General features: G+C 43.8%; 1 protein-coding gene across 1 annotated transcript in view; it reads right to left on the bottom strand.

The window, feature by feature from the left end:
* Positions 1-985: 985 nt before the first annotated feature.
* dpy (fibrillin-like protein dumpy) overlaps positions 986-18,429 on the bottom strand; it is a 125,357-nt gene continuing 107,913 nt past the window's right edge. Inside the window, exons 88-110 of the mRNA XM_088046342.1 lie at positions 17,754-18,395; positions 16,745-17,701; positions 16,386-16,697; positions 15,396-16,334; positions 15,033-15,347; positions 14,001-14,984; positions 13,653-13,952; positions 13,298-13,603; positions 12,917-13,246; positions 12,513-12,839; positions 11,111-12,463; positions 10,743-10,940; positions 10,491-10,688; positions 9,675-10,442; positions 6,269-6,478; positions 6,030-6,215; positions 4,370-5,977; positions 3,813-4,316; positions 3,328-3,762; positions 3,042-3,280; positions 2,412-2,921; positions 2,180-2,363; positions 986-2,133 (exon numbers count right to left, since the gene is read on the bottom strand). Coding sequence (XP_087902468.1) covers positions 1,895-2,133; positions 2,180-2,363; positions 2,412-2,921; positions 3,042-3,280; positions 3,328-3,762; positions 3,813-4,316; positions 4,370-5,977; positions 6,030-6,215; positions 6,269-6,478; positions 9,675-10,442; positions 10,491-10,688; positions 10,743-10,940; positions 11,111-12,463; positions 12,513-12,839; positions 12,917-13,246; positions 13,298-13,603; positions 13,653-13,952; positions 14,001-14,984; positions 15,033-15,347; positions 15,396-16,334; positions 16,386-16,697; positions 16,745-17,701; positions 17,754-18,395 — 12,044 coding nt within the window. The 3' untranslated portion in view covers positions 986-1,894. The remainder of the gene's footprint in view (positions 2,134-2,179; positions 2,364-2,411; positions 2,922-3,041; positions 3,281-3,327; positions 3,763-3,812; positions 4,317-4,369; positions 5,978-6,029; positions 6,216-6,268; positions 6,479-9,674; positions 10,443-10,490; positions 10,689-10,742; positions 10,941-11,110; positions 12,464-12,512; positions 12,840-12,916; positions 13,247-13,297; positions 13,604-13,652; positions 13,953-14,000; positions 14,985-15,032; positions 15,348-15,395; positions 16,335-16,385; positions 16,698-16,744; positions 17,702-17,753; positions 18,396-18,429) is intronic.

Genomic DNA, 18,429 nt, shown 5'->3' with positions numbered 1-18,429 from the left:
ATAACTTCTCTGCTCTTCGTAACGAGGCGGTGCATTTGTGCCTTCCTCATTTTTATATGACCGTACTGAACTCTTGTAAGGCACATTTTGCATTTTCCAAACGTTTTTCTTAAAAGGTGAAGGATTTTGTTTTATGTATGTATTTTTATTAACGATTAGAAAAACCAACAACATGAAACAGACTGAAGTGTCCTTGTTGACACTACTTAATTAATTATTTTGTGTTTGTGAAGTGGAATTTTTCGCTGTTATTGTATATAATTAAGTATATGCACGAGTCCTTGCGGTCCATTTTGTTAGCCCAGGACTAACCTGAGGGAGAGAAATATATTAATTTAAAATAAACATTTTTTATTCCACCTTCACCTGAAACTTTTTTGTGCCACTATAGTTCAGGGAAATTAGGTTTTAACACCTAACAAATTTTCTTTCTTGCTCTAAAATTTTTAAATTTATTGTATTGAATAAACAGGTCTTCAGTAGTAACTCCCCAAAATTTCATTGATTTAGTATTAAAATTGCCCAAGTTACGAATTTTTATACGACACTGGAAATTTTTGGTTGGCGTGAAAATAAACATTTTTTTTCTCGGTCTAAAATTTTTAAATTTGGCACCCTTAATAAATAGATCTAAGATTGTAACTCCTTTAAATTTCATTGTTTTTGAATTACAACTATCCAAGTTACTAATTTTTATACGAAAAGATAGAAATTTTTGGTTTGCGCGAAAACGAAAATTTCTAAAACTCTTCTTTTTCGCTCTAAAATTTTGAAATTTAACGCATGTATGAAACTCATCTAAGATAACTCCTCCGAATCTCGTGATTTTATAATGAAAACTGCTCAAGTTACGAATTTTTATACGACTGGTGGAAATTTTAGGTTTGTAGGATAATGAAAATTTCTAAAAATTTTCTTTCTTGCTCGAAAATTTTGAAATTAGGACTAGTGAATAAACAGTATAAGGAATAATAAAACTTTCACATTATTATTAAACAATCTTTATTAAGGAAGCGATTATCACAAATATGACAATTAAGGAATCATCGTTAGAAACATGATAGAAGTAAGTAACACAACATGAAATTAGTTAAACAACACTTAGAGGGCAATTTTCTTATCATTCACAGACGTGGAATTTTCTCCGATAAATTACAAAAATATTTAGTACGTAAAATTTAATACTTTTTGGTTAAAATGATAGTTTTGTCTCCTTGAGACTTACAAGTATATAAATAGGTACTATGAATAAGACATGATTGACTAAACATTGACTGTTTTGAGTAAAAATATCAGTCAGCACCAAAAAATCTTGAGCCAGGCTCCTCATTCGCTCGCATTCATACACTTTATACAAGTTATTCAATAAAAATATTTATAGTCTTATCTAAAAAACATCAGTGCTACATCTTCCAGTGGCTCAAAGATGAAGAGAAACACTATTTCGAATTTATTTACAATAGACAACCAGCGGAACAGATTCAAGGGTCAAAAGTCAACAATTAAACATTTTGTTAAGCGAGTTAAGAAAGACCACCACCTCAATTTCATTTTCCCTTGTCTGTAAAAGTCGATGATATTAAGCCATTGGAAAAGGTAGATAAAATGCGTAGGCACCATATTTTCGCGTCTGTTATGATCATACGCATTTTCCTCCTCATTTCTACACGATTTTGTAACGATTCACGCTCCTTTCTGGCAGTTTCAGAAGTGAGTAGCTTGACGGACGGATACAAAAGAAGCCGAAAATCGTCACAAAACGAATTAAATATACAGTAAAATCGTTTAAACATAAAATAATTAAAAGAGTCGAGTATTTCGTTTGCTTTCGCAAGTCGTTTTTACACATAAATAAAATTGTCATTTCTTAGGAGTATTGTGGACTTATTCTTAATTACGTGAGGTAGTCAGGGCTGGGCTCAGCCATCGGCTCTGGTGTTGTAAACAAAGGATTCGGGAATTCCGGCGGATGCGGCAACGGCCCTGTTTCCTTCGGTCTTCGGCGATACGCCATCAACCAACAAGATACAGCAACCGCAACAGCCACAAGAGCCAAAAGAGCCGTTATGATCAAAGCGATAATGAAACCGATCATGGACACGCAGATATCTTCAACTCGTTGCGCGTTAGGTGCTGCAAAAAACTCGTTAAATTTAGCCAACAAACTGCGAAAACAAACCTTCAGTTGGGTCCACGAATCGCTCCTCACGTCTTTCAAATGTCAAAATCGCGTTTGATTGGATTGTGATTTCTTCTCGGAGTTGACCGGTGATCAAATCGCCGGTCAACGCTACATCTGTGTCGTTTTCTGAGTCTACGTCACGTTTCCGGCGGCCGAAGGCGTTGTAACCGCGGCAATTAACCTGGAATTTCAACGTTACTTTGGTAACAACACCCTCGAAGTTACTTACTGGTTGGCAACGTCCGAAACACACTCTGATGTTACACTGGAAGCGGATGTTATCGCTGCTGGGGAACTTGAAGGCGTTGAAACTCGCCAACAAGCTCTGTGTATCCGGATTGTGTTCCCATTCTCCGAAGATCGTGGGATCGGTAGCACAACCATTTTCGTCAGTTACCAGATATTCGTTCTCAACGTTGTCTTCCATGGTTTTGGCGACACAACTTCGCGCGAAACCTCCATAAATCGAGCCTGGTTGGACATCAACTTGTAACATTAAGTTGTCACCGATCTCTGCAGAGTTGATTTCTTGGCCGGTTGGTGTAACGATCTTCATTATGCAAGTTGGTGGAGGGCCGGTGTTGGCGATGGTGCCAGCGGTGGTCAACATGGAGACGTTGAAGCCTAAAGTTACGTTTTGTTCGCCGGTTTGGTAGACGCATTTGATGTGGTACGCTTGGGCTTTGTAAGTCACTAGTTTCGGGTGCTTCTGGATCACGAGGACGAAGCTGGCCTGGCCCTAGGGACAAAAAAAAAGTGTCAAAGACTCGGTTGACGTTAACAATTAATAGCACTGTAACAACAAAATTAATTATAATTAATTATATTTTATGAATATAATTGTTAATTTTCCACTTACATTGACGTGAATGAGCCCGCAGTTTCCGAAGTGGACTTTGAACACTTCCGTCACCGGACTGGAGTCCTGCGAAAGCGTGATGATCCTGCGGCACTGCTCGTCCTTACTGTGTCCTTTCACGTAGATGACTCCATTGAAGCCTTCTTCTTCGATGTGGATTTCGACGTGGACTCCATCAGACATGCAACTGACTCTTAGAGCGGGTGGTGGGAAGTCTGTCTTGAAACGCGATGGAGGAACTACAAAAAAACGTCATTAAAGCAACAGGACTGATTTAGTAACGTACTGCAAGAAACGTTGGGATCTCCACTGTGTCCAGAGATGCACTGACAAACAGCAACATGATTGGTGGCGTTGCAGAACGCGTTGACTCCACACTTCTTGCGGAGGCAAGGATTCTGACAGGTCTTGGTTTCAGGGTTGCAGTATTTATCGTCCGCGCATTGGTCGTCGGTTTCGCATTCCGGTCCAGGTGGTGATATGCAGTTACCGTTTCTGTCGAGTCGGTAGCCGAATTCTGTGGGGCACACGCAGTTACCACGTTCGTCGATGATGAGGCCTTTTTCGAGGGCGCAGACGCAGTGTCCACGTTCGTCGACTTTGAGGCCGTTTTCTTCGCGGCAAGGAATGCATTCGTTGTTCTCGTTGAGTCCGTGGTCTGGGGGACATTCGCATTTGCCGTCCGGAGTGGAAATGAAGCCTTTGTCGGTCCAGCACGCCACTGGAAAAACAAGATTAGCTGTGTCGGCTCGTACAGACAAACAAACTTACTTTTGTCGCATTGAACTGCAGCGTTTCCTTGGTAGCCAGGGAGGCACTCGCAAATCATGGTTTTGACGGGTTCGGTGTCCAGTACGCGACACTCTGCGTTAACACCGCAAGGCTGTGTTGAAGTGCAAGGATTGACGCATTCTCCTCCGATGCATGCGAATTGGGAAGGACATTCCGAATCTTTGCGACATTTCTCGTCGACAGTCATGCAGCCCATTTGTCCGTTACTGACGGTGCCTGGTGGACAAGCACACTCGACAGCGTGGTTGAAGACTTTACATTCTGCCGGAGCGTCGCAAGGATTCGAGGATGCGCAAGGATCTTCGCATTTGTTGTTGATGCACGCGCGGGTGCCTGGGCATTCGGTGTCGGAGCGACAACCCACAAGAATACAAGAGTTTTTAGGGTCGCCTATGAGACCTGCAGGACATTCGCAGACCGCGCGGTGGTTGTAGCCGTAGCAAGTCGCTCTCTCGCCGCAAGATGATCGATCGGCCGAGCAAACTATAAAAAAAAACGTTGCAACATTTCGTACTCTAATAAAAGCTTTTCTTTACCTGGCACGCATTGTCTGTTGATGCAGCTATGTTGTCCTGAGCAGTCGTCGTTGCTTCTGCAGCCTACCTTCGTACACTCGATCTCCGGATTGCCGTCGTAACCTTGTTTGCACGTGCAGACAGGTTTGTGGTTCTTAACACGACAATCAGCGAAGGGTCCGCAGTTGCAAGGGTCCCTGCAGATACCGTTGAAGCAGGCTTTTTCCGCAGGACACTCGCTGTCGCTGACGCAAGCTCCAACTTTCGCAATGGCTGTTACCGGATTGCATGTGCCACTTCCGCTGCTAATGTAACCAGGTGGACACACACAGATCATTGTGCGGACAGGAACAGATCCGACTACTTGGCATTCAGCTGGGCGTTGACAGGGCTCAAGGACAGCGCAAGGATCTTGACACTTCTTGTTGAGACAAGCGAGTTTCGTTGGGCACTCGCTGTCTTCGCGACATTCCGGTTGTGGTTCTCTTCGACAATCAACGTAAGGGTTTCCGATGTAACCGCTTGGACATCTACAGAGCGACATGTGGTTTTGGACACGACACTCAGCTCTTGGAGAGCATGGATTGTCGTACACGCAGGGATTGATACATTGCGCGTTGATACATTGTCGATCTGTCGGACAGTCGCTGTTGGAGATGCAACCAACGACTCGGCATCTCTCCAGAGGATTTCCGCGGTAGCCGCTGCGACAGCGACACTCCGCGCGGTTCTGGTAGACGAAACATTCAGCGTTAACACCACACGGGTCTTTAACGAGACAAGGATTGATGCAGTTGCCGTTGATGCAAGATTTTCCTGATTCGCACTCCGAGTCTATTCTGCAGCCGACGTGGCGACACGCGATGTTAGGATTACCTTCGAAACCTTCTTCACACGAGCAAATCGGCCGGTGGTTTTGGACGAAACACGCCGCATGTGTGCCACAATCGCACGGGTTGCGGCAAAGACGATTAATACAGGCTTCGTTGGTTGGGCAGTCGTTATCGGAAGTGCAACCTGGAGGAATGGGCACGACGACAGCGTGACATTCGCCGTTATCATTCGGTACCCATCCTTCAGGGCAGGTGCAAATCATGGTTCGCACAGGTGCAGTGTCTAAAACGCTGCAGGTAGCGGTTCGATGGCATGGTGAGAGTTTCTCGCAAGGATTCACACATTTGTTTTGGATGCAGGCGAGTTTGCTGGGACAGTCGATGTCGAGTTCGCATTCTGGACGACCTGGGACTAAAGCCGGCGCCATGCAGTACGACAGAGGGTTGCCTTCTGGGAGGTGCGATGGACACAAACAACCAGCGGCGTGGTTCTGGGCGTAACAAACGGCGTTTTGGGCACATGGCGGATTTGCGATGTTGGAGCAAGGATCGACACAACGTTGTTCAATACAAGCTCTGTTGTTCGGACAGTCGGTATCAGTGTGGCATTCAACTCGTTGACAGCGGTCGAATGGATTTCCTGAGTAGCCAGATGGGCATTTACAGGCAGCGCGATGGTTGCTACCGTAGCATTCAGCGTTGCGGGCGCAAGGATCGCCCAAGATGCAAGGATTGATACATTGGCCGTTGTAGCACTGTTTGTCGTTGCTGCATTCGTTGTCCGACAAGCAACCCACTGAAAAATTAATTATTAAATAAACCACACAAGAACAAATCCAAAGACTTACATTTAACACAACCGGTTTGGGGGTTTCCGGAGTATCCAGGCGAACAGTAACAGATGGGGTAGTGGTTAACCACCTTACATTCCGCGTGAGGACCGCAGTTGCAAGGACTGACGCAAAGAGTATTCACACAGGACTCACTCAAAGCACAGTCCGAGTTGGAGGTGCAACCAACGGTTGGTCCAGTCGCTATAAGAAGAATTCGTCAATCTAAAGTTACTATCTAATTTATGGGTACTCACGTGGTATACATTCAATGAGAGGATTGCCTTCGTATCCAGCAGGACAGTTGCATTTAGCTCTGTGGTTGTCAACAGAGCAGAAAGCTCCAACAGCGCATGGTTTACCGTCGAAGCACGGATTGACGCAGACGTCGTTTCTGCAGGTCCTGTCGTAGGAGCAGTCATCGTCAGTATAACACTCTGGGATGGGCGTTGGTGGTCTTCTTGGAACTAATAAAACAATTACACTGGTTAACACGATTTTTCTCGTCGACGTGAAAAGTTGATATTCTTATGTAATTTGATCTCCTGAACACAATGGCGACCTTGAAATTTTTCTAGGACCCAGTTTGTGAGATATAAAAACTCAAAATAATTACTTATCTATTCAAAAGATCTTTTAGATGAAAAAAAATATCAAAAAAGAAGGAAAACTATTTTTCTTGTTTAGTTATCTCAATAACTCAAGTTAACTCGAAAAAATAAGCGAGATGTCGATATCAGAAGTTTAGCATAGTTTTAGTCATGAATTTTTGCGAAAAATTGCAACTTTCGACTTTTGGAAAGTCTAAGAACTATTTCTAATGTAAAAAGTCGCGAGAAAATCGATGGCGCAAACCGCATTTTAATATCTGTAATAGTTTCCGAGATATTGAGCACGAATTGTTTCGAACTTTCAAAAATTTGGACCTCTGGCGACAACCCAAAAATTCAAACCGCCATAACTTAGTTATCTGTTGACGAAAATTAAAAATTCTTGCGGCTTTGGATTCAGCGTGACATTCTACGTAAAATGAGCTGAATTTTGTTGAGTTTAATTAATTAATTAAACGAGGCATTGGCCAAAAACTGTTTTGAAGAGATCATTTTGGGTTGATTTTCAATTACTGTTTTCAATGTAAAAGCGACATTTAATACCTTTCTGTTAGACATAAATCGAAAGAGAAGCTCGAGATCTATCTACTGGCCAAATTTGAGATTAATCGGACAAATAGTTTACGAGTTATGGCCAATATTAAAAAAATTGAAAAATTTTCATCGATTGAGTCGGAATTTTTTTTCGCGAAAAATCGACTATCGAATTTTGAGCTTTTGATAACATTTTCTAACGTAAAATGAGCCGAGAAAAAGAATGGCGTAAACCGCATCTCAATATCTCAAATAGTTTCCGAGATATTTAACTTTAAAAATTAGGAAAAATGAGGAAAAATGAAAATCAACTTTCCGAAACTTTGATCGGCCATAACTCAGTTATTTGTTGTCGGATCTGAATTTAAATCCCAGATTTGGAATCTGCGTAAAATTTTGCGTACACTGATGTATAATAACTTAATTTTATTCTAAAAAATAAGCGAGGTATCGATATCAGAAGAAGTTTGGCCATAGTTTTAGTCATGAATTTTTGCGAAAATTTGCAAATTTCGACTGTAGAAAAATCAAAGAACTATTTCTTATGTAAAAAATCGCGAGAAAAACGATGGCGCAAACTGCATCTCAATATCTGAAATGGTTTCCGAGATATCGAGCATGAATTGTTATGAACCTTGGAAAATTTGGCCCTCTGGCGAAAACCCAAAATTTCAAACGGCCATAACTAGGTTAATTGTTGACAAAAATGAAAAAATTATCATGTTTTTGAATTCAGCGTAAAATTCTGCGTAAAATGAGACCCAAATTCGTTGAGTTTGCTTAATAAATAAACGAGGTATTGGCCAAAAACTGTTTTGAAAACATCATTTTAGGGTGATTTTCAATCAATGTTTTCAAAAAGAAAACGACGATTAATGGCATTGAATTATACATCAGTCGAAAGAGGAGCTCGAAATCTATCTACTGGCCAATTTTGAGATCTATCGGACAAAAAGTTTACGAGTTATGTCCAAAAATAAAAAAAATGAAAAATTTTCATCGTTTGAGTCGCAATTTTTTTTCGCGAAAAATCGACTATCGAATTTTGGGCTTTTGAGAACATTTTCTAACGTAAAATAAGCCGAAAAAAAGAATGGCGCAAACCGCATCTCAATATCTCAAATAGTTTCCGAGATATTTAACTTTAACAATTACGAAAAATGAGAAAAATTGAAAATCAACTTTCCGAAACTTTGATCGGCCATAACTCAGTTATCTGTTGTCGGATCTGAATTTAAATCCCAGATTTGAAATCTGCGTAAAATTTTGCGTACACTGATGTATAATAACTTAATTTTATTCTAAAAAATAAGCGAGATATCGATATCAGAAGTTTGGCCATAGTTTTAGTCATGAATTTTTGCGAAAATTTGCAAATTTTGACTGTAAAAAAATCAAAGAACTATTTCTTATGTAAAAAATCACGAGAAAAACGATGGCGCAAACTGCATCTCAATATCTGAAATGGTTTCCGAGATATCGAGCATGAATTGTTTTGAACCTTGGAAAATTTGGCCCTCTGGCGAAAACCCAAAATTTCAAACGGCCATAACTAGGTTAATTGTTGACCAAAATGAAAAAATTATCATGTTTTTGAATTCAGCGTAAAATTCTGCGTAAAATGAGACCCATATTCGTTGAGTTTGCTTAATAAATAAACGAGGTATTGGCCAAAAACTGTTTTGAAAACATCATTTTAGGGTGATTTTCAATCAATGTTTTCAAAAAGAAAACGACGATTAATGGCATTGAATTATACATCAGTCGAAAGAGGAGCTCGAAATCTATCTACTGGCCAATTTTGAGATCTATCGGACAAAAAGTTTACGAGTTATGGCCAAAAATAAAAAAAATGAAAAATTTTCATCGTTTGAGTCGCAATTTTTTTTCGCGAAAAATCGACTATCGAATTTTGGGCTTTTGAGAACATTTTCTAACGTAAAATAAGCCGAAAAAAAGAATGGCGCAAACCGCATCTCAATATCTCAAATAGTTTCCGAGATATTTAACTTTAAAAATTACGAAAAATGAGAAAAATTGAAAATCAACTTTCCGAAACTTTGATCGGCCATAACTCAGTTATCTGTTGTCGGATCTGAATTTAAATCCCAGATTTGAAATCTGCGTAAAATTTTGCGTACACTGATGTATAATAACTTAAGTTTACTCTAAAAAATAAGCGAGATATCGAAATCAGAAGTTTGGCATAGTTTTAGTCATTAATTTTTGTGAAAAATTGCAACTTTCGACTTTTGGAAAGCCCAAGAACTATTTGTTATGTAAAAAATCGCGAGAAAAACGATGGCGCAAACCGCATCTTAATATGTGTAATAGTTTCCGAGATATTGAGCACGAATTGTTTCGAACCTTCAAAAATTTGGCCCTGTGACGACAACTCAAATTAGCAGTTTTTTTCATATCTCAAAAACTACCTATAGACTATCAAGACGACATGTTTTAACTTTTATTTTGTCGGCCACTGTTATCATTTGATTCAATTAGATTACTAAAAACTTACTGTTGGTGCACTCAAAGTGGGGATTTCCGGTGTAGCCAGGAGCACACGTGCAAACAGCTTGATGCCGAATGGAATTGCACAAAGCGTTAACACCGCAAGTATCCACTCTGCAGGCTTCAATACAATTGTTATTGAGACACTTGTCTCTTTCGTTGCAATCGGAATCAACCCGACACTCAGGTTGAGCACGGATCGGTTTGCAGTTACCGAAGTTATCAGCGATGGTGTCACTTGGACATTGGCAAAGAACCGTTCTCAGTGGTAGAGTATCCAAAACTTTACATTCCTGGTCGCGCGAGCAGACTTCAGCTTTCGCGCATGGATTCTTGCACAACTCATTGATACAAGCCAATTGTGGGGAGCAATCAGAGTCTGATCGGCATTGAGGTTCTGGAACTTTAGCTCCAATGCATTCGATGTACGGACTTCCGGTTGTACCAGGAGGACAGTGACATTTCGGTTGGTGTTGTTGACCAATGCAAGTTGCGGTTTCCGCACAACTGTCTTCGTCACAGACAGGTCTGCAGACTCTGTTGAGGCGGTCGCAGGCCTCGTGGTCGGCGCAGTCTTCGTTGTATTGACAGACACCGGCGATGCAGGAAACGAGAGGATTTCCTTGCGTTCCAATTGGACATTGGCAGGAAGCTTTGTGGTTTTGGATGATGCACTCAGCGCCTCGTCCGCAACTTTGACTTGTGCACGGGTTGACGCAGTTTTCGTTGATGCAGGCTTTGTTGTAAGGACAGTCGTTGTCGGTGGAACATTCCGCTAAAGAATTCGGCATTAAACTTAATTCTTTGTTAACACGCCACTTACGTTTATAACAAGCAATTTGCGGGTTTCCACCCCATCCATCCGAACAGCGACAAGTTGGTCTATGAACGCTCGTTTTGCAGATTGCATTGGCTCCGCAAGGGTTGGAGGTGACACACGGGTCTTGGCAGCGTTGGTTGATGCAGGATTTGTCGTCCGAGCATTCCGAATCGGTGGTGCACTCAGGTTTAATTTTGGGCTCTGAAGCAAAGAAACTTTACAATAAAACCTCTTGGGGAAGAAACAGAGACGAACCTTCGTAACATCTAATGAAGGGATTTCCGGAGAGACCGGTAGGACATCTGCAAACTGCTTTGTGGTTGGTTGGTTTACACTCAGCTGTTGGTGCGCATGGATTTCCGACAGCGCAAGGATTGAGGCAGTTTCTATTAATGCAGACTTCGGTGAGAGCGCATTCGTCGTTGCTCTTACAACCTGGTTCTTCTTTCGGACCTGCACAACACCACAATTAGTTCAATTCGTTCAAAAAGAAAGACACTTAATATAATGAGTGTTGCTGTTAAACTTATTGGAATGAGGGGTTAAAAGGAATATGAACCTGTAAAAAACCTTGTTAAAGTTTAGTACGAATAAAAGTGATGATAAAACGAGCGTTTTCTTACCTAATCGACATGCTACATCAGCATCACCTACATAGCCGGGCAAGCAAAGACAAGACATTGTTCTCAAAGGAAGAGTATCAACAACGGAGCATTCTGCGTTGGTTCCGCAAGGTTTCGTTTCCACGCAAGGATTCTTGCAAACTCCGCTGAAACAAGCGAGTTTGCTGGCGCAGTCAGCGTCCATCTTGCACTGTGGAGGTCTTTCAGGTGGTACGAACTGGCACTGAGTGATGGGATTTCCGGTGTATCCAGGAGGACAAGAGCATTGAGCTCTGTGGTCGGTGACGCGACAGATCGCGCCAGCTCCGCAGTTGCAAGGATCTTCGCATCGCTCGTTGCGACACGCCAAGTTGTAAGGACAGTTTTCGTCGCGTAGGCATTCCGGCCGTTCGCATCTAACTAGAGGATTTCCTCTGTAGTTGTCAGGACAGTAGCATCTCGCTTTGTGGTTGGAATCGGATTTACATAAAGCGTTGAGTCCGCAAGATGTGAAACTGCAAGGATCCACACATTCGCGGTTGACGCAAGCTTGGATTGGTGGACAGTCGCTGTCGGAGCGGCAACCGATTTCAAAGCAAGCTCTTTGGGCGTTACCGGTGTATCCGTCTCTGCAGATGCAGACTGCGCGGTGGACTTGCGGGCGACATTCTGCGTTCTCGCCGCAGATGCCAGGAGATATAGCGCAAGGGTTCTGGCAACGTTCGTTGATACAAGCTTTGTCGTTGGTACAATCGGCGTCTTGCAAACACTCCGGTTTCGGTTGAGGAATATCTTGGAGGCGACACTGGACTTCTGGAGAGCCGACGTAGTTCGGTGGACATGAACAAAAAGCTTTGTGGTTGATGGCTTGGCAAAGAGCATTGAGGCCGCAAGCGTCCCGACAAGGATCTTTACATTTCTGGTTGTAACAAGCTTTGTCTCTTGGACAGTCTTGATTGATGATACATTCGGGATAGAGACAACTGGCGACTCCGTTGATAACGCGACATTGTCCGTTAGGTCTGCACGGTGATGGGTTGCATGGGTCTGATGGTTCCTTCGGTGCTTCTCTGCATAAAGTGAACGGATCTCCTACTAACGGAGTCGGACAACTACACACAGGACTGTGGTTGATAACTTGGCAAATGGCGTTGAAACCACAGACTCCAGGACACGGATCAACGCATTTCGTGTTAACACACGCCTTGTCTCTCGGACAATCAGCACTGATGGTACATTCAGGTCTGCAGCCTCCAGCAGAAGCACTGCCGAAGAAGCCTGGCAAACATTCGCAAATTGCGTTCTGACCGGAAGCGCGGCAAACTGTGTTAATTCCACATGGAGATGGATTGCATGGGTCGCTAACCGTCGGTACTGAAACCAACGAGTTATTTTTGCGCGTTACCAATTTTTAAAGACTTACCAGTGATTGGAATACAAAGTCTGAAGGCATCACCATTGAATTTGTCCGGACAAGAACAAATCGGGACGTGGTTGGTGACGCTGCAGATCGCGTTGATTCCACAAGTGCCAGGACAAGGATCTTGACACTTGTTTCTGATGCAGGCTCTGTTCATTGGACAGTCGGAGTTGCTGAGACATTCAGGCCGGCAGTTGTCGTACGGGTTTCCGTGGTATTCTGGAAGACATTCGCAAACGGCGTAACCGTTTTCGGCTCTGCATCTGGCGTTGGGTCCACATGGTGATGGGAAGCATGGGTCTTCCTTGGCTCGTGGTGGTGGTGTTGGTACTACACAAAATAACAGCGTTAATGTACCATTCAAACAACAAGAATAAGAAGAAGAAAAGAAGAAAAAGAGTGCTTACTTGGTTGTACAGTACATTGAGTGAAAGGATCTCCAACATAGTTATCCAGACAGACACAGTTAGGAACATGGTTGACAACGATACAACGAGCATTAAGCCCACAAGAGCCTGGGCATGGGTCTTGGCATTTTAAGTTGATACAAGCCAAGTTTTTAGCGCAGTCGTTGCTTGTAACGCACTCAGGTCTACAGTTTGGTGGAGCGCCTATGTAATTGGGTAAACAGGTACATTTGGCAGTACCCGCAGGTGTGGGTTCGCATTGTGCGTTAGGTCCGCATGGTGATGGTACGCATGGGTTCTTAGGTTCTGGCTGAGGTTCAGGTTCTTTCACTACGAAATAAAAGGGTTTAGCCCGCTTTTCGTAATTCTGTGGCAACGTACCCATGACCCTACATTGTACGAAGGGATCACCGACGTAACTTGGTGGACAAGTACAAATCGGGTTGTGATTGACGACTTGGCATAAAGCGCGAAGACCGCAAGTTCCAGGGCAAGGGTCAACGCATTTCTGATTAATACAAGCCTTGTTAAGGTCGCACTCCGAGCTGCTTACACATTCTGGGCGACAAGTGGGTGGGTTACCGATATAACCGACAATACAAGAACAAACAGCTTGACCGTTTATGTCTCTGCATTGACTGTTGGGACCACAAGGTGAAGGGCTGCACGGGTTTTGCGGAGGAAGCGCTACAATTTAACGTTGTAAAAAACAAATTATCATTTTTAGGAGTCTTACGTTCAATCTTGCGGCAACTTATGAATGGGTCACCGGAATATCCGGAAATGCAGTTGCAAGATGGGAAATGATTGAACACAGTGCACTCCGCGTTGGTTCCGCAAGTTCCAGGGCAAGGGTCTATACACTTATTTCTAACGCAAGCTTTATCTCTGGGACAATCAGTATTGAGGACGCATTCAGGTCTACATTCTCTATAAGGGTCGCCTTGGTACTCAGGGATACAAGTGCAAATGCCGTTGTTGCATCTAGCGTTAGGTCCGCAAGGATTGGGGTAACAAGGATCCGCTTTTGGTGGTGCTAAAATAAGTTCGTTATTTTTTTTCGAGGGGGTGAAATCCAGCTTACGTTGTGGTGGAGGTGGTGCTGGGTTGCAGGATGTAAAAGAGTCACCTACATAACCTGGAGGACACCTACAAACCGGGTTGTGATTTCTCACTTCACAAATGGCATTGATTCCACAAGATCCGGGACATGGGTCTCTACATTTCGTGTTCATGCAAGCTAAATTGCTGGGACATTCAGAGTTGATGGTACATTCAGGTCTGCAACCAGGAGGATTTCCGATGAAATTGGGCAAACATGAGCATGAAGGAGAATCACCAACAGCTCGGCATTGGGAATTCGGTCCGCATGGCGAAGGAACGCACGGGTTTATAACAGGTTTTGGTAAATCTGCAGGTGGAGGAGGAATTGGGTAACATCTGGTGAAGGGATCACCGGTGTAGCCTTGGTTGCAACTACAAATAGGACTGTGGTTGATAACTTCACATCTAGCACTAAGACCACAAGTTCCAGGACAAGGATCGATACATTTCTGATTAACACAAGCTTGGGTGAGAGGACATTCTGAGCTGACCACGCATTCAGGGCGACATCCTGGAGGACTTCCGACGTAATTAGGCAAACAGGAGCAGACAGCTTGTTGGTTGACTTCGCGGCATTGACTGTTAGGTCCGCATGGGTTTGGAAGGCAAGGATTCTTTGGTTGTTTAGGTTCTTCGAGTGGAGGAATTCTGTTACAGAATCTGAACGGATCACCAGTAAAGCCTGGAATGCAAGTACAAGATGGCAAATGGTTAATAACTTGGCAATCGGCGTTTTGTCCGCATGTTCCAGGACAAGGATCGACGCATTTGTAGTTCACGCAGGCTTTGTTCGATGGACAGTCACTGTTATAAACGCATTCAGGTCGGCATCCTTCGTAAGGATTACCAATGTACTCAGGTAGACAAACACAGGATCCTGCATTGTTTCGTTCTTTGCAAACAGCGTTTGCACCACACGGGGATGGAACGCATGGGTTTATTTGATCAGCTGGAGGTGGTCGCTCTAAAATAACCACGTCACGTCAAGAAACAAAATAATCTAAAATATTACCTTCTGGAACGCATCGTACGAACGGATTACCATTGTAACCAGTAATACAGATACAGTTGGGCGTGTGGCTGACAACGCGACATTCAGCGTTTTGTCCGCAAGTACCAGGACATGGGTCTTTACATTTTTGGTTGATACAAGCCAAATGGTTAGCACACTCGCTGTTACTAACACACTCAGGGCGGCAATTTGGTGGAGTACCGATAAATTCAGGCAAACAAGAACAAGAAGGAGAGTCATTAATTTCTTTGCATTGAGCGTTTGGTCCACATGGAGATGGTTGGCATGGGTTAACACGCGGTGGAGGCGGTTCAACTGTAATATAAATCGTGAGTGTTAACTCTTTGTTTCCGTTCGACTTACTATTAGGTAGACATCTAGTAAATGGATCTCCCGAATATCCCACGGGACAACTACAGATGGGATTATGGTTTCTGACTTCACATCTAGCGTTTAAGCCACATGTGCCGGGACAAGGATCGATACATTTCTGGTTGACACAAGCTTGAGTTAACAGACACTCCGGTGAAGTGACACACTCAGGTCTACAAGACGGAGGAGTGCCAATATATCCAGGGACACAAGAACAGATCGCTTGTTCGTTCAACTCTCTGCACTGGCTGTTGGGACCGCAAGGTGACGGGTTGCATGGGTTTGTTGGGATTTTCGCTGGTATTAATGAACAGAACAAAAATGCGTTACCGATGTACCCTTGAAGACACGTGCACGTGGGAATATGGTTGGTAACGGCACATTCGGCATTTTGCCCGCAAGTTCCTGGGCATGGATCCACGCATTTATTTCTAAAACACGCTCGGTTTCTTGGACAATCAGTGTTAAGTACGCATTCCGGTCGGCATCCTCGATAAGGATCGCCTTGGTACTCTGGCAAACAAGTGCACACGCCGTTGTTACACTGAGCGTTAGCTCCACAAGGTGATGGGTTGCATGGGTCTGCTGGTGGTGCTGGGATATCCTGGACTTTGAACACGCAGTACTCGAAGGGATTTCCGGTGTAAGAGTCAGGGCAAGTGCACACAGGAGTGTGGTTGATGACGTTACAATGGGCGTTGCTACCACAAGATCCAGGACAAGGATCTCTACACTTTTCGTTGATACAAGCCAAATTACTGGGACATTCAGAGTTGATGGTACATTCGGGTCTACAATTAGGAGGAGTACCGATGTAATTCGTAACACAAGAGCAAGAAGGAGCGCCGTTGATGTCCTGACAGATTGAGTATGGTCCACAAGGAGATGGCACGCAAGGATTTACGCGCGGTGGCGGCTCAACTGGAGGTGCTGAAAGAAAAATTGGTTTTCTCTGCGGAGGCAACAACAATGAGGTCTTACGTGGTAACGGGTAACATCTAGTGAAGGGATCACCGGTGTAACCCGACTGACAACTACAAATTGGACTGTGGTTAATGACTTCACATCTGGCGTTAAGACCACAAGTGCCTGGGCACGGATCAACACACTTTTGATTGGAACACGCTTTGGTTAAAACACACTCTGAGCTAACAACACATTCAGGGCGACATCCTGGAGGACTTCCTATGTAATTGGGTAGACAAGAACAGACCGCTTGGTCGTTAACTTCGCGGCATTGACTATTGGGCCCGCATGGATTAGGCTGGCAAGGGTTTCTTTCGTCACGTGACGCTGAAAGTTGCGTTTTAAGCAAAAATTACAACAAAATGTTATCTTACGTTCTGTTGGTGGGATAACATTACAATATCTAAACGGATCCCCGGTGTATCCAGGGATACAAGTACAAGATGCCAAGTGGTTGATAACTTGGCATTCTGCGTTTTGTCCGCAAGTTCCTGGGCAAGGATCCATGCATTTATTGCGAATGCAAGCTTTGTTGGAAGGACAGTCAGTATTCAACACACATTCAGGTCTGCAACCTTCGTACGGATTTCCAATGTAATCAGGGAGACAACTACACGACCCAACATCGTTTCTTTGTTTACAAACCGCGTTGGAACCACAAGGTGATGGGAAGCACGGATTGATGGGTTCTGATGGCTTCGGAGCTTCGTACAATCTACAACTACTGAAAGGATCTCCAACGTATCCTTGGATGCAAACACAGTTGGGAGTGTGGCTGACGACACGGCATTCAGCGTTAGTTCCGCAAGTTCCAGGACACGGGTCTTTACATTTGTTGTTAATACACGCCAGAGTGTTGGAACATTCACTGTTACTAACACATTCCGGTCGACAATTCGGTGGACTTCCGATAAATTCAGGCAAACAAGAACAAGATGGTGAACCATTGACTTCTTTACATTGTGCGTTGGGGCCGCAAGGTGATGGTTGACATGGGTTTCTAGGAATTTCCGGTGGTTCTTCTACAATTGGTAAGCACCGAGTGAAAGGATCTCCGGTGTATTTATTTGGACAGCTGCAAATCGGATTATGGTTTACGACCTGACATCTTGCGTTAAGACCGCATGTTCCCGGACATGGATCTATGCATTTTTGATTCACGCAAGCTTCATTGAGAGAACATTCAGAGCTTGTGACACACTCAGGTCTGCAACTTGGAGGACTACCAATGTAGCCTGGGACACAAGAACAGACCGCTTGCCCGTTTATTTCTCTACATTGACTGTTGGGACCACATGGTGATGGGTTGCATGGGTTGGTTGGTGTGGGTTCTAAAATAATGAGAATTGAAGATAATTTCTAAGTTACTTCTCATGGGTTTACCTGGGACGCGTGTACATAAAACAAAAGCATTTCCTTGATAGCCTTGGATACACGTGCAAGATGGAATATGGTTTATAACAGCACACTCGGCGTTTTGACCGCAAGTTCCAGGACAAGGATCCGCGCATTTACTTCTTATACAAGCTCTGTTGCGTGGACAGTCTGTGTTTAGAACACATTCAGGCCTGCAACCGCGATATGGGTCTCCTTGGTACTCAGGCAAGCAAGTGCAGACGCCGTTATCACACCGAGCGTTAGCACCGCATGGTGATGGGTTACACGGGTCTGTTTTAACGGGTTCTTCTTCTTGTGGTTTTGGTTGACAGTAAGTGAACGGATCTCCAGTGTAGCCCTCAGGACAAGTACAAATAGGAGTGTGATTTATGACACTGCATTGAGCACCGGATCCGCAAGAACCAGGGCAGGGATCTCTACATTTCTCGCGGATACAAGCAAGATTGCTCGGACATTCCGAGTTGATGGTACATTCAGGCCGGCAATTTGGTGGACTTCCTACGAAATTATTCAAACAGGAACAAGAAGGTGCGCCTCCTATATCTCTACATTGTGAATTCGGGCCACAAGGGTTTGGTACGCAAGGGTTAGGCGCCGGTTTTGGTTCTGGAGCCGGTGCTGGAGGAGCTAAAATATTCCCGTTTTGTCGATGCTCATTAGT

The sequence above is a fragment of the Gnatocerus cornutus genome, chromosome 9 (genome assembly GCF_029298725.1).
Source record: "Gnatocerus cornutus isolate USDA-ARS CGAHR chromosome 9, icGnaCorn1.1, whole genome shotgun sequence".
Taxonomy (NCBI): Eukaryota; Metazoa; Arthropoda; class Insecta; order Coleoptera; family Tenebrionidae; genus Gnatocerus; species Gnatocerus cornutus.
This window is presented reverse-complemented; position numbering and strand designations above follow the sequence as displayed.